This window comes from Leptonychotes weddellii, chromosome 1 (assembly GCF_054177405.1).
Source record: "Leptonychotes weddellii isolate Sample4059 chromosome 1, ASM5417740v2, whole genome shotgun sequence".
Classification (NCBI taxonomy): Eukaryota; Metazoa; Chordata; class Mammalia; order Carnivora; family Phocidae; genus Leptonychotes; species Leptonychotes weddellii.
Window position 1 is genome coordinate 119,214,896 of NC_138369.1, and position 13,371 is coordinate 119,228,266.

The window sequence follows — 13,371 nt, forward strand, 5'->3', positions numbered from 1 at the left end:
ATACTTTAAATAGCTCAGTGTACTCACTCTCAAGTGGTAGAGTTTTTATCATTTTTCTTAGAGTTGCCATAGACAGGTTAAAAGTGCTCAATTCCCTAGGATAAATTGAAGTGGAGGCTTAAGATGTATGTAGCTTCAATCCAGTATGATATCTTTCTTCCTGAGCTGGACCCTCTCTTTATGCCATCTTCTTTGACATTTGGTTCCATTAATGTGGAGGGTCTTCTCTTCCACATTCCCAAATTTTTGAAATATCTGAGCCATTAAGATTGCTTTAAAGAATGCTTAGATTGGGGGCACCTGGGTGGCTCAGTCGGTTAAGCGTCTGCCTTCAGCTCAGGTCATGATCTCAGGGTCCTGGGATCGAGCCCCCCATCAGGCTGCCTGCTCAGACAGCAGGGAATCTGCTTCTCCCTCTCCCTTTGCCCCTCCCTGTCATGCTTGCTCGTTCTCTCTTTCTCTCTCAAATAAATAAATAATCTTTAAAAAAAGAAAGCTTAGATTGTGCGTAACACAAAATTTTACAAAACATAATCTAGTTCTCAGCTAATTTCAGGTAATTTCCTCCACTTCTAGGGTCATCACTTAGACACTCAATCCTGGCCCCCTAATGCCTCTTCTGATAGAGTACATTGTTTTTATAGTCACCTCTTTCACACACAGTTTCTTATGTAAGTCCAATTATAAACCAAATACATATTCTGAACTGATTTTAACTGAGTACCACAACTGGTGCACTATGATCACTGTTACTTCAGTAACAATTCATGGAATCCCATATCCAGCAGTAACAGTAATTGAACTAGTGTATATATGTATTCCCATTTGTACTTAAGAATTCTTTTATAGTGTAAAATCTTTTTTTTTTTTTTTAAAGATTTTATTTATTTGACAGAGAGAAACACAGCGAGAGAGGGAACACAAGCAGGGGGAGTGGGAGAGGGAGAAGCAGGCTCCCCGCTGAGCAGAGAGCCCGACGTGGGGCTCGATCCCAGGACCCAGGGATCATGACCTGAGCCGAAGGCAGACGCTTAACGACTGAGCCACCCAGGCGCCCCTAGTGTAAAATCTTTTTACTGTGGCAGGAACCACATTTTTTTTTTTTCTCTTTAGGGCATACTGACCTGTATGTTATAGGCATCTTTTTTGGTTAAAATTGGCCTTATAGTCTTTTTGTGAATTGTTTAAAATCAGAAGTGACAGGAAATTCTGTTTTTGAAGACTTGTACTTTTATTTTCATAATTTGATTTCTTTCACAGTTTGCTTTCAATTTGGTAGTGTATATTTTCTTTTTAGTATTAGACAAAAGGTACATCTTCAGCTTTATGTAGGACATTTAATGATTTGTCATTTTGCCTTTAAAACGATAGGCATAATTTCCGTTTATTTTGAAAATAGGTCTAGCGTTTATTTGAACTATAATCATAATTTTGAACAGTGTTTAAAAATAGATTCTGGGCGCCTGGGTGGCTCAGTTGGTTAAGCGTCTGCCTTCGGCTCAGGTCATGATCCTGGAGTCCCTGGATCGAGTCCCGCATCGGGCTCCCTGCTCAGCAGGGAACCTGCTTCTCCCTCTGACCCTCCCCCCTCTCATGTACTCTCTCTCTCATTCTCGCTCTCTCAAATAAATAAATAAAATCTTTAAAAAAAAAATAGGTTCTGTGTTTTTGTATATGAATTATATCTCAATAAAGCCATTATAAGACAAAATGGGTGCTGTGTGTAGATGATCTTGACCACTTTGAGCTTGTATCACTGTAAGCAGATATCCAGAAAAGAAGCCATCATTCAGATGACTTGAATTACATATAAATCTGAACCAGAAATATTTGTTAGATCTAAAGTGAATCTAAGTGGTCTTTTGATAGCCAGGGTTTTTTATTCATTCTTGTTCAACGTCAATATTATCGTTTGAGAAACAAAGATCGTAATTATCAAGCATGGTTGAGAAATTGGATGTTTTAGATACTGTTTTCTTGATAACTGCATGTTAATATTTTAAACATCAAAGCTAGGTGAAAAAGATGCCATGCCTTTATTTTATAACAGCTGTATTGAAATATAATTTCAGATACCATAAAATTCACCCTTTTTAAAGTGTACAGTTCAGTAGTTTTTAGTATATTCATAGAGTTATACAACCTTTAGCAGAATTAAGCCGTGCCTTTTTTAAAGGAAATCTTCACAAACTGTGATACTTATATCAGAAAATAGAGCAGTTTGAACATCATTTCTTATAGTTCATTTGAACTTTGCCATTACTTTTGTAAATAAGCAGAGCAGCCCAAATCAACTTTGAATTTATTGAGTCCTGCGTACATTTACAGGGGATTTATTTATTTGGCTCCAGTTATATCCGTAGTAAAGACTGGCAAGTTTTTTTTTTTTTTTTTTTTAAGATTTTATTTATTTATTTGACAGAGAGAGACTCAGCGAGAGAGGGAACACAGGCAGGGGGGGTGGGGGAGGGAGAAGTAGGCTTCCTGCGGAGCAGGGAGCCCAATGCAGGACTTGATCCCAGGACTCTGGGATCATGACCTGAGCCGAAGGCAGACACTTACTTAAGGACTGTGCCACCCAGGCGCCCCAAGACTGGCAAGTATTAAGGACTGAGGCTCTTGCTCCCCTTCTGACAGTCTGGCTTTGTACTGATAATCAAAGCTGAGTTCTTCACATGCTTAAAATTGCAAAATTGATAATGCACAAAGTGAATTTGGCCATTTTCTCTATCAGTTTGAAATTATGAATGGTAAACCCCAAATAATGTCTTTAATATACTCATATTAATGTAAAGTGATGTTATGTAGAAAGAAGACCTCTTTGGCTCTCTGTTACTCAGAGTGGACTTTGTATTGTACTGGCTACGGGGTGGCCAAGTTTGAAGCGATAAACAGCAGTTTTAAAGTTAGGACTTCAGGAAACAAAGTCAGCACCCTCGAGTATAATTCCGAAATATAGAAAGAAACACAAGAGCTAAACACTTTTTTTTGGTATGTACTTTTCTTTCTTCCTTCTTGCTTGATGCTCTAATAAATATTCTCCCAAAATGATGAGAACATGTCTTTGAGTTTTATTTTATTTTTACTTTAAAGTAGGGATACCAATAGGAGTTGCTGAGTTTTATTTTTCTTACTTCTTTATTTATAGGCTCTGACTGGTTAAGAAAGAAACATATAGTTTTGCCATTAATCTTACCAGCATTACATGCTGCTGTTTGTTACAGGACTGCCTGGTTTGTCACCTTTTATGCTGTTTACTGAATTTTTCACTCTTTAATTTTCCTGCCTAGGGCTTTTGGTGTCGAACTAAAATATATAATTATCTTCCCTAGCATGTTGTTTTTAACAACACATTACAGAGTGGAAGGGCTAGCAAATATGGCATTTTCTTTATATTCATTAGAGTTACTTTGTTACTCTTTATCTTTGTTGCAGTAAAGTTTCATTAATCTCAGTTTCTTTTACTTGGTTAGTAATTGGTAGTCACAAAAATGTGATAGACTATTGATTAAAATGAAACTAACATGAAAAATATGAAGCAGAGGGGAAAACTGATGTAAAAATTACATTTGTGGATATGAGGAAAAAAATAAATGGATATGGATTTCCCTCCCAGGATATTGCATATACTGTGTATTGAAAAGTGGCATGTGGTTCTGATGCATTTGTAGCCAGTTCTCTTAGCATCTGTCCCATTCCAGGACTTCAGCTGAGGCAAGGACCCCATCCTGCTCCTTCCAGAATCTTTCTTGACCTTTTTATGGAACTTGTCACGAAAGACCAAACCTGCAGATGAACCAGCTACCACTTTTCACAAGTGACATGATACACATAGGAAGAGATAACACATTCAGTAAAAAATAGTCTTAACAGATAAATAGAATTAGCACAGTTATTTTTTTTAAATGATTTATTTATTTATTTGAGAGAAAGATCGCACACTTGCGAGCCGAGGGAGGAGCAGAGGGAGAGAATCTTCAAGCAGACTCTCTGCTGAGTGCAGAGCCCCAACAGGGACTCAAATCTCAGGACCCATGAGACCATGACCTGAGCACAATCCAAGAGTCGGATGCTCAACTGACTCAGCCACCCAGGTGCCCGAGCACAGTTTTTCTTATTAAACAACAAAAGGGAATGAATGAATCGGGTGAATGATAACAAGGTAGTACAATGTATGAATGGGAACATGGAAAACATTTAATTTTGCCAGTCATCAGAGAATTAAAAACAGTGATATTATTTAATTTATACTTAAAAAAAATTTATGTATTTGACAGAGAGAGAGAGAGCACAAGCAGGGGGAGCTGCAGAGGGAGAGGGAGAAGCAGGCTCCCCACTGAGCAGGGAGCCTGATCCCAGGATCCTGAGATCATGTCCTGAGTCAAAGTCAGACACTTAACCTGAGCTACCCAGGCGCCCCTCGTTTACACTTATTAAATTATCTGGTAGAAAAACCAAACATAATTGTCTGGTGAAACTGTACAATTCTACATTGCTGGTGGCAATGTAAATTGGTGCTGTGATACTTTTTGAAGATGATTTAGTAATACATTTCAAATGCCACAAAATTTTTCATATCTTTTGACTTAAGATAAATTTCTTTTTTTTTTTAAGATTTTATTTATTTATTCGACAGAGAGAGTGAGAGAGTACAAGCAGGGAGGAGTAGTAGAGGGAGAGAGAGAGAAGCAGGCCTCCCGCTGAGCAGGGAGCCCGATGCGGGGCTCTTTCCCAGGACCCTGAGATCATGACCTGAGCCGAAGGCAGACACTTAACCATCTGAGCCACCCAGGCGCCCCTTAAGATAAATTTCTTAAAGTAGAATGACTAAGGAACTAAGTCCCCCAAATGGGAAAGACTATATGTAGATATTCATTGTGACATCACTCATGATAGTAGAATACTGGAAGTAAGTGATATATCCAACACTACAGGAATACTTAAGTAAATTCTATTGTTTCAGTATGGTGAAATGTTGTGAGTTAAACAAAATGGTAAATTTAAAGAGTAGGTGGTATCTTAGAATGATGCTTATATAATGTTGCGGAAAGTGGAATTTGGAATTATATCTCTGAGTATAAAATTATATATGGACTATTTGCAGAAGAAATATGAAATAAATAAAACAATTATTGAGTGTGGTACATTTAGATTAATTTAAAAAAATTTGTTTCTGCAATAAGATTCCAGATACATATATTTTTAAAGAGTGAACATTTTCTCCCTCTTCGTCAATAATCACCACCTAAACCCTTTGGGAAGCAAGGGATAAGAACTAGATAAAGAAACATCTTGATGCTCTAATAATCTTACCATGTAATGCTGGTAAGATTAATGGCAAAACTATATGTTCTTTCTTAACCAGTCAGAGCCTATAAATAAAGAAGTAAGAAGAATAAAACTCAGCAACTCCTATTGGTATCCCTACTTTAAAGTAAAAATAAAACAAAATTCAAAGACATGTTCTCATCATTTTGGGAGAATATTTATTAGAGCATCTGGAGATCAGTTGGGAATATTTAGATATCAGGAAAGAGGAAAGGATAAATAGGAATAGTCTTTTTTTTTTTTTTTTAAAGTAGTCTCTGCACTGAATGTGGGACTCAAACTCATGACCCCAAGATCAAGAGTCACATGCTCTACTGACTGAGACAGCTAGATGTCCCTAGGAATAGTCCTTTTTCATATTTTTCTACTTCATCATGTTCATTGTACTACCCACTGACATATCACCATTGTCTTTAAGAAACAGTGTGCCGTAAGAGATTCAACATAGGATTTAGGTCAGAAGGCTGAGTTCAAATTCTGATTCTATCACTTGTTGGCTATGTGACTTTCTGCAAATAATTTATTCAGCTTTTCTTGGTTGTAAAAATATTGGGGGAATTCATTAAGATACTACATGTAAAATGTTTTTCACAGTATAAAGCTCTATGCAAGTATTGTTACTGTTTTTGTTAAACTTGTCAGTTGAAATAGGAAAAAGAGGAGAAAGAGCAGACTGAATTTAGTGAATACTCAGAATATTCCTAAAGTGTGTTTTTTCCTTTTCTCTTACAGGGATCTTTTATTTAGCCAGATGTATGACAAACTAAGTGAGAATTCAGTGGCCAAAGGAGTGTTTTTGGAGTGCCTTGAACCATATATTTTAAGTGATAAATTGGTGGGAATGACCCCCCAGGTAATGAAAGACTTGATTGTTCACTTCCAAGATAAAAAGTTAATGGAAAATGTGGAAGCCCTCATTGTACATATGGATATTACCAGCCTAGATATTCAGCAGGTGAGTTTATAGAAAATTTACTAATATACAGAATAAACATCATTCCTTTATTGCTTATACTTATCTGACTGATTTGGCCCCATTGTGCCTTCCATCAACCCCATTTATTTACTGAGCACTTTTGGGAAGATGTTTCTTAAACTTGTATTTGTCAATATATTTCTTAGGACTGTTCTTTAATGAAAGCTGGATTATGAACTCCTACAAGCCAAGAGTCTTCTATTTCTTTGACATCCCCCACAGCACTTAGCATAAAGTTTACATTTGGTAGTTGCTCAATAGATGCTTATTGACTGATCCTTCTTCATCCATTTGTTTATTCAGTAGTACCAATTTTCATCCTGCAAGTGAATTTCAACTACGAGTACTTTTGCATGAATAATAGAGTATTTTCACTTCTAAGAGTATGAAGCCATTTTTCAGAAAGCTACTTTGTGTGTCCAGAGTTGATAACTTCTATGCAGTGAGTTTTGAAATGCACAACATACTATAAGAAGGAAATTACAGGATGTCTTAGCTCGATCAGCCAGCCCGTTGTTTTTAAACATACCTCCAGTACATCTGAGGTCTCTGCAATAAGTTTCAGTCTTAATTGAGGAGCAGTATATACTTTGGCCTTAGACGTTTCACTCTTACTGAGTTCCGTGTAAGTCCTAGTAATGGGCATGCCACTCCTACAAAGGCACAGAGGTGCAAAGATGCTAATAAGTAAGCCCTGTTGAGTTAAAATATGGATGACTTAAAAGATTTTAGAAAAACCAAGAGTAGTTTTTTGGTTTTTGGTTTTTTTAATGTGCAAAATCACATAAAGTGAAGGACTTGGAGAAATGGTTACTGTTTTCTTCCTGGAAGCTCTTTATGAATGGCTGCGAGTTTGCAAAGTAAAGCCAGATCCTCTTTAATGTATGCCTTTCTGTTGTATGGGTAATTTAGCATAGTCTTCATGTCAGGTAATAGTTCCAGTGATTTGAGAGCATGTTATCAATCTAGTTTTATTTATGTATCACCAGTATAAGAGAAATTTCTCATTTCTTGTCTTCCCAATATTTTTAGCTTTTCCCCAACACTATATAAATATGTTCTACTCTTTTTTTATGTTAAAACAATTTTAAAAATCTTCTTTTCAGTTTCCCTTCTCTCCATAGGAAGACTTCTTCCCTGTGGGTTACTGCCCCAAGTCGCTCTTCCCAGTCACAGCCAGATGTCTTGAAAGCATTGTCTAGGTTGTACTTCCATTTTCCCCACATCCTAATAACTATTCAGCCTTGCTTTCAATGAAGTCAGCAGTGCCCTCCCTGTCCACTGTACCAAGTCATATTCTTACTCTTTCAGTAGCATTTGTTTGTTAATTCAAGAAGCATTGATTGTCAGGTTCCCAGGATGCTTCAGTGACCCTAGTGGACAACACTTATCCTCTCAGAGGCTTACATTTTATTATTTTTTTAAAAGATTTTATTTATTTATTTGACAGAGAGACACACAGTGAGAGAGGGAACACAAGCAGGGGGAGTGGGAGAGGGAGAAGCAGGCTCCCTGCTGAGCAGGGAGCCCGATGCGGGGCTCCATCCCAGGACCCTGAGATCATGACCTGAGCCGAAGGCAGACGCTTAACGACTGAGCCACCCAGGCGCCCCCAGAGGCTTACATTTTAGCCAAAAAGTTTGATAGTAAATAGATAAACCAGAAGTATAAAAAAATAAGTGTTATGTTAAAAGTCAAATAGGTAGTACTGTAGAAAGAGGATGTAAGGCTATCTTAGATTGCTTAACTGTAGAAAATCTTCCTGAGGAGGTAACATTGAGTCTGAAATCCGAATGACAAGAAGAATCAGTAATGCAGAGATCTTGGAGAAGATTGTTCCAGGTAAAAGCAACAGCTAATGCAAAAAAAAAAAAAAAAGGCGTCGAATGTTAATGTTACAGATAAAAGGCAAACAGGCTGGGAGCTTGGTTGAAAAAGAGAGGTAGACCTTTCAAGGCAAGGTATAGATTTTTCCATTTTATTCTTAGTGCTCTGGGAAATCATTAAAAGGTTTTAAGCAAGATGACTCTGGTTTACTTTAGGGATAACAGAATGAAGGTGGGAGCCAAGTACAGAAGAAGTAAGGAGATTAGGTACTGGTCCAGGAGACGGTCCTGACCAGAGATGGTCACAGTGAGATGGAGAGAGATGACTTGATTTTGGATATGTTTTGGCAGTAGGGTTGATGTGCTGATGAATTGGATGCAAGGGTGTAGAAGTGTGGGAAAGAAAGAGTTTAAGGATGACACTTAGTTTTTTGGCTTGAGATAAAGGTGGATAGTGATTCCTCTAAGAAGATTGGAAGACTGGGTAGGTCTAAGTTTGAGAGACAAAATGAGGAGTTCTGTTTTGCCATTTTATTTTGAGATAGACATTCAGGTGAAGAGATCAAGTAAGTGGTTGGATATATGAGTCAGAGGGGAGGTAAATGTGTTACTCATCAGTACAGAGATGTATGATCACAGCACTGGCTGAGAGAGGGCAGTGAGAGAAGAGAAAAGGGCCCAGAACATGCCTTAGTCTACGAAGACTCTTCCATGACACTTCACTTCTGTTTTTCCTCTTAATTCTCTGGCTGCTCCTTACTCTCCTTTACCACCCTCTCCTCTTCTACTTCAGTCCTCTTCCCTTGTCACTCTGTATAACATATCCCTCATAGGAACAGAATATAGAGTACACTGTAAGTCATCGCTGTTCCTCTTCTAAATATTTTCTGAAATTAATTTCTCTCCATCTTTAAACACTTCAAGCTTCTTGCTGCCTTGAGACTTCATCTTTATTGCTTCAGCCTGCATAGTCCTTAAATTCCATCTCTGCTTTTGGCTCATATGCATGCATTCTTCAGGCCCTCGCTTAAATATTGCTTCCTCAGGGGTGACCTGAATACTCTATACACCAAATCAGGTTCCTCTGTAACAAATCACATTTGTAAATGAATTAAATGTGTAATTGAGTATCTCCCCTAGTTTTAGCTCACACTGTTTTGTGCCCCTCCCTTCTTTTGGTTAGTGTCCAAGATGAACAGTAGTTCTGTAAGGGTAGAGACTACGTCTGGGTTTGTTTGATCCTAGCAGTGGCCCTGACTATAGATGTTCAGTTAAATAATTTGTAGAGCTGTTGACCAAGGGTAAAATGAATATGGAAAAGGGGTAGATAGAGAAAAAAGTAGACATTGGGGATGTTTAAAAGTAGCTATTGTACAATTAAAAGTAGTATTGAACCTCCAACAACTCTTACCCTGGCATTGTGTTTGAGTACTGTTGACCCTTGAACAACATGATTCTGAACTACTCAGGTCTGTTTATATGTGGACTTCTTTCAATAAATACAGCACAGTAGTGTAAATGTATTTCCTCTTCCATATAATTTTCTTAATAACATTTTCTTTTCTCTGTCCTACTTTATAGTAAGAATACAGAATATAATACATATAATGTATGAAATTAAGTGTTGCTTGACTGTTATCAGTAAGACTGCCCGGTGACTGTAGGCTATTAGTAGTTGAGTTTTGGGGGAGTCAAAAAGTTATATATGGAGTTTTGACTGTGCAGAGGGGTAGTGAGGTGTCAGCATCCCTAACCTCCACATTGTTCAAGAGTCACCTGTACTTCAGTTTTTTTCAGAGAAGGACTAAGAAAAATTAGGGAAGAGTATTCAAGATTTTCTCCACTGTTAAAGCTCTAAGGAAGATAATTGGTGAGACCCAATTGTATGGAATAAGCGACTCTTCCTTTTTACAGGTAGTTCTCATGTGTTGGGAAAATCGTCTGTATGATGCTATGATCTATGTCTACAACAGAGGCATGAATGAATTTATAAGTCCAATGGAGGTAAGATACTGCCCAACTTGGACACATATTTAATATTGTCTGTTAAGAGCTTTTTCCTATTATCCATTTGCTTTGAATAGTTTGTTTTCATCCAGTCGCCTAATTCCTTGTAGATTTATTATTAGACTTATACCCATTTTAGCTTGGGAATTTAGGTAGCCTTTAATTTCACACCTTCTGCCATTGCTTTCTTTTTTATCTGCATAAGTAGGTATTTAAATCCCAGGGAACAAATGGATACAATTAAAGATAATGCTTGCCTGTTAGACTTTAAGTTTTGTTTTTTTTCCTCCTTAAGATTTTTGATGTTATAGTACATTTTCCAAAATGTGTAAGAAATGTATTTTATATACTTATTGTGTGTAGCAAATATACTGTTGAGAAATACTCTTTGTAGATACATTGTGCTGGGGGAGGGTCCTGATAACAGTGAAAGATCATTATTTGTTAATTGCTGATTTGTTGCTTTTCCCAGTTCAGCGTTTACAGCATGCATTATAATTTACTCTCCTTATCGCTAAAAAGCATTTGGGCTTATTTTAAAAAGAACCAAATGCCATATCCATCTTGTTATTTGCCTTAAATTGAGGACAGAATATAGATAATGGATTGTGGATATATGTAGTACCCTGCCAGCCCATTGTTTTATTACAATGACTAATTACCTGGCTCACAAGAGCCAGGCATCTGCAGAAGGCATCCAAGCAACTTTTTTTTTTTTTTTCACATTTAATGGCCATCCAAAACTATCTTCAGTATTACTAAGCCAGCAGTTATCTTTTGATATTTCAGGCTTCATTAAACACACTTAACTTGGTAGGTGAGTATCACTCTAATTCAAAACTCCTCCAGTTTTGGTTGCACCTCTCTTCTCTTGGTCAGTTTCCAGAATGAATGCCACAGCCCTCTTCCCCTGGTTTTGACGCTGATTGTGTGTCTAGTTAAGTAGTCTTTACATTTAACACCTCTCAGCTGCTTCCCCAGTACTTCCCTGGTAAGAGCTGTCAGCTGTGTCCTCAGTGAGATCCAGGACCTCCCTGCACTACTAAACCACAATTAGGAAGAATTAATGCAGTTTCTGTGAGATGCCCCCATTGGATGGCCCACTGAGGGAAAGTCCCGAGAAATTCCCAGATAATCTGGGGAGAGCCCTGGGCGGACAGAGGTCCCCATATGGGCCATCAAATGTGAGACATCCCAGTTATGGGGGTCTCCTGATCCTGTGGGGGCATCCACCAAATGTGGGGTGCTCTGCTTGGATGGGGGCCTGTGGTGCCCGCAGTGAAAGACTTCACCTAAGACAGAACAAAAAAGATAAAAGTTTATTGAATACACTGCAAGGGAGTAGTGGACAGAGGAGAGACTTCGACAAGACAGTGGTGAGGGGCCACAGTTATAGGGTGGAGTGAGGGAGTATGGGGATGTTTGGAGTTTTCTCTTTTTTTTGGTAATCTCTATTAGAAACTGTGCCTTGTTGTCATTGGTCAGTTAGGGCCTGTGGCTGTTTCGAGGTGGGTCACTTAATGAGACTGTTTGCAGTCAGCTCAGTAGTAGCTCTGGGCCCTTTTACCTTGATCAGATTTCCATTGCTCAGCCCTTTGCCTAAAATCTGCCTCTACAATTTCTAGTTTTTCTCAAAGTAATCTTTAGGAACAGATCCTGATTCAATACATTCTGTGGTGATAAAAATGATTGCAGGGTTTTTGTTTTTAGGGCTTTTTAAGTTTTAGTTTTGTGTGTTTCATTCCTCAAAGTCTGGTTTGCATTTATACCTATACACCTCAGATGGACTGCTGGCCTATTAAGGTTGACTTGTTTTGTGTTAAGAGAAGTTTTCAAGTTTAATGGTTTTCTGAAAGAGCTTGGTATTAAGTAGTCATTTGGAGAGGTTAGCTAGCAATGGGAGGTTAGGGGCACGCTGTGATTCCTTTTTTATAATTTTCTGCCCACAAGGAAATCACTTGTCCATGTTTAGTTATTTTTGTACTTAAAGAGGTCTAAATTAAAAGGTGTCCTGCCTCTTGAAATTTTCTAGGTTTTCTAGAATGACAGTGGTCATCACATTTGAGATGACTACCACAGTTTCTGATGAAATCTTTCCTTAGTTCTACCTTTGGCTCCTTCTGAGGTAAAAGTAGTGCCTTGAGTTGAGAGTAAAGACTTTTCCTCACAATTTAGGTCCCAGGGGTAGGGGAAGGGCTGCGAATTAACTGGCAAAAGACCGATTAACAGCAGAAAAGATAAGGTTTATTCACACAAGAACTAGGAGCACTTAGTAAAGGGTACTTTACTGATTAGAACAGAACTAAAGGTTTATATACCAGTTTAGCAAAATGTTGGGTAGCGGGCGGGAGAGACTTAGGGTTTCCCTGGGAAAGAAAATATGGATTGGTTTTTTGGGCTTTTTGATGCTAATGAACAGTTTAATTTACATTTCCCAGTGCTAAGGGTCTGTTCTTTCCCAAACAGGTAACTCCCTCTGAGGAAGGCCAGTGTAGTTTTGTCATCAATCCTACTGTGTTTTCACAGGCTATGCTTAAATTTAGATGTTTCCTTTTGTGTCTGCTGTTGTTCATATGTTTTCATTTTATTTTTATTTATTTTTATTTATTTTTTTAAAGATTTTATTTATTTATTTGAGAGAGAGAGAATGAGAGAGAGCACATGAGAGGGGGGAGGGTCAGAGGGAGAAGCAGACTCCCCGCCGTGCAGGGAGCCCGATGCGGGACTCGATCCAGGGACTCCAGGATCATGACCTGAGCCGAAGGCAGTCGCTTAACCAACTGAGCCACCCAGGCGCCCCAGATGTTTTCATTTTAAAGTAATCTTCATTACCATTTTGGTAGGCTATTAATCCCTTCATTGTCTTACTATTGTTTTTAAATAAAGCATTTTGAATAACCTAAGGATATTTTATATCAGAAATTACAGTCTCAACAAAGACCTTCATCTAACTGGTATTTATTAAATGGTTTCTTTGAGTGAGGAATATGACAATTGTCTCCCAGTGATCCTTCGATAATAGTTCATGGCCACATTAAAAGTTTTATATTTAATCTCAATAGCAAATACCTAATTCAGTCAGGGAAAGGTGATTAATAGCATAAGATTCTTGATTATGTTTTTGAAAATATTCTTTTTTAAAAATGATGGTGATTGTTTTCTTTTTAATTTTAATGCAGAAACTTTTCAGAGTCATTGCTCCTCCTCTGAATGCAGGAAGGACGCTAACAGGTA

The 13,371-nt window shown here is 37.9% G+C and overlaps 1 protein-coding gene across 6 annotated transcripts in view; it reads left to right on the forward strand.

The window, feature by feature from the left end:
* The window catches only part of VPS8 (VPS8 subunit of CORVET complex), a 244,539-nt gene that overhangs the window by 85,453 nt on the left and 145,715 nt on the right, over window positions 1-13,371 (forward strand). For all 6 annotated transcript variants that reach the window (XM_081830850.1, XM_081830876.1, XM_081830874.1 and 3 more), the window contains 3 exons: window positions 6,061-6,283; window positions 10,045-10,134; window positions 13,317-13,368. In XM_081830850.1, the coding sequence (XP_081686976.1) occupies window positions 6,061-6,283; window positions 10,045-10,134; window positions 13,317-13,368 (365 nt within the window). The remainder of the gene's footprint in view (window positions 1-6,060; window positions 6,284-10,044; window positions 10,135-13,316; window positions 13,369-13,371) is intronic.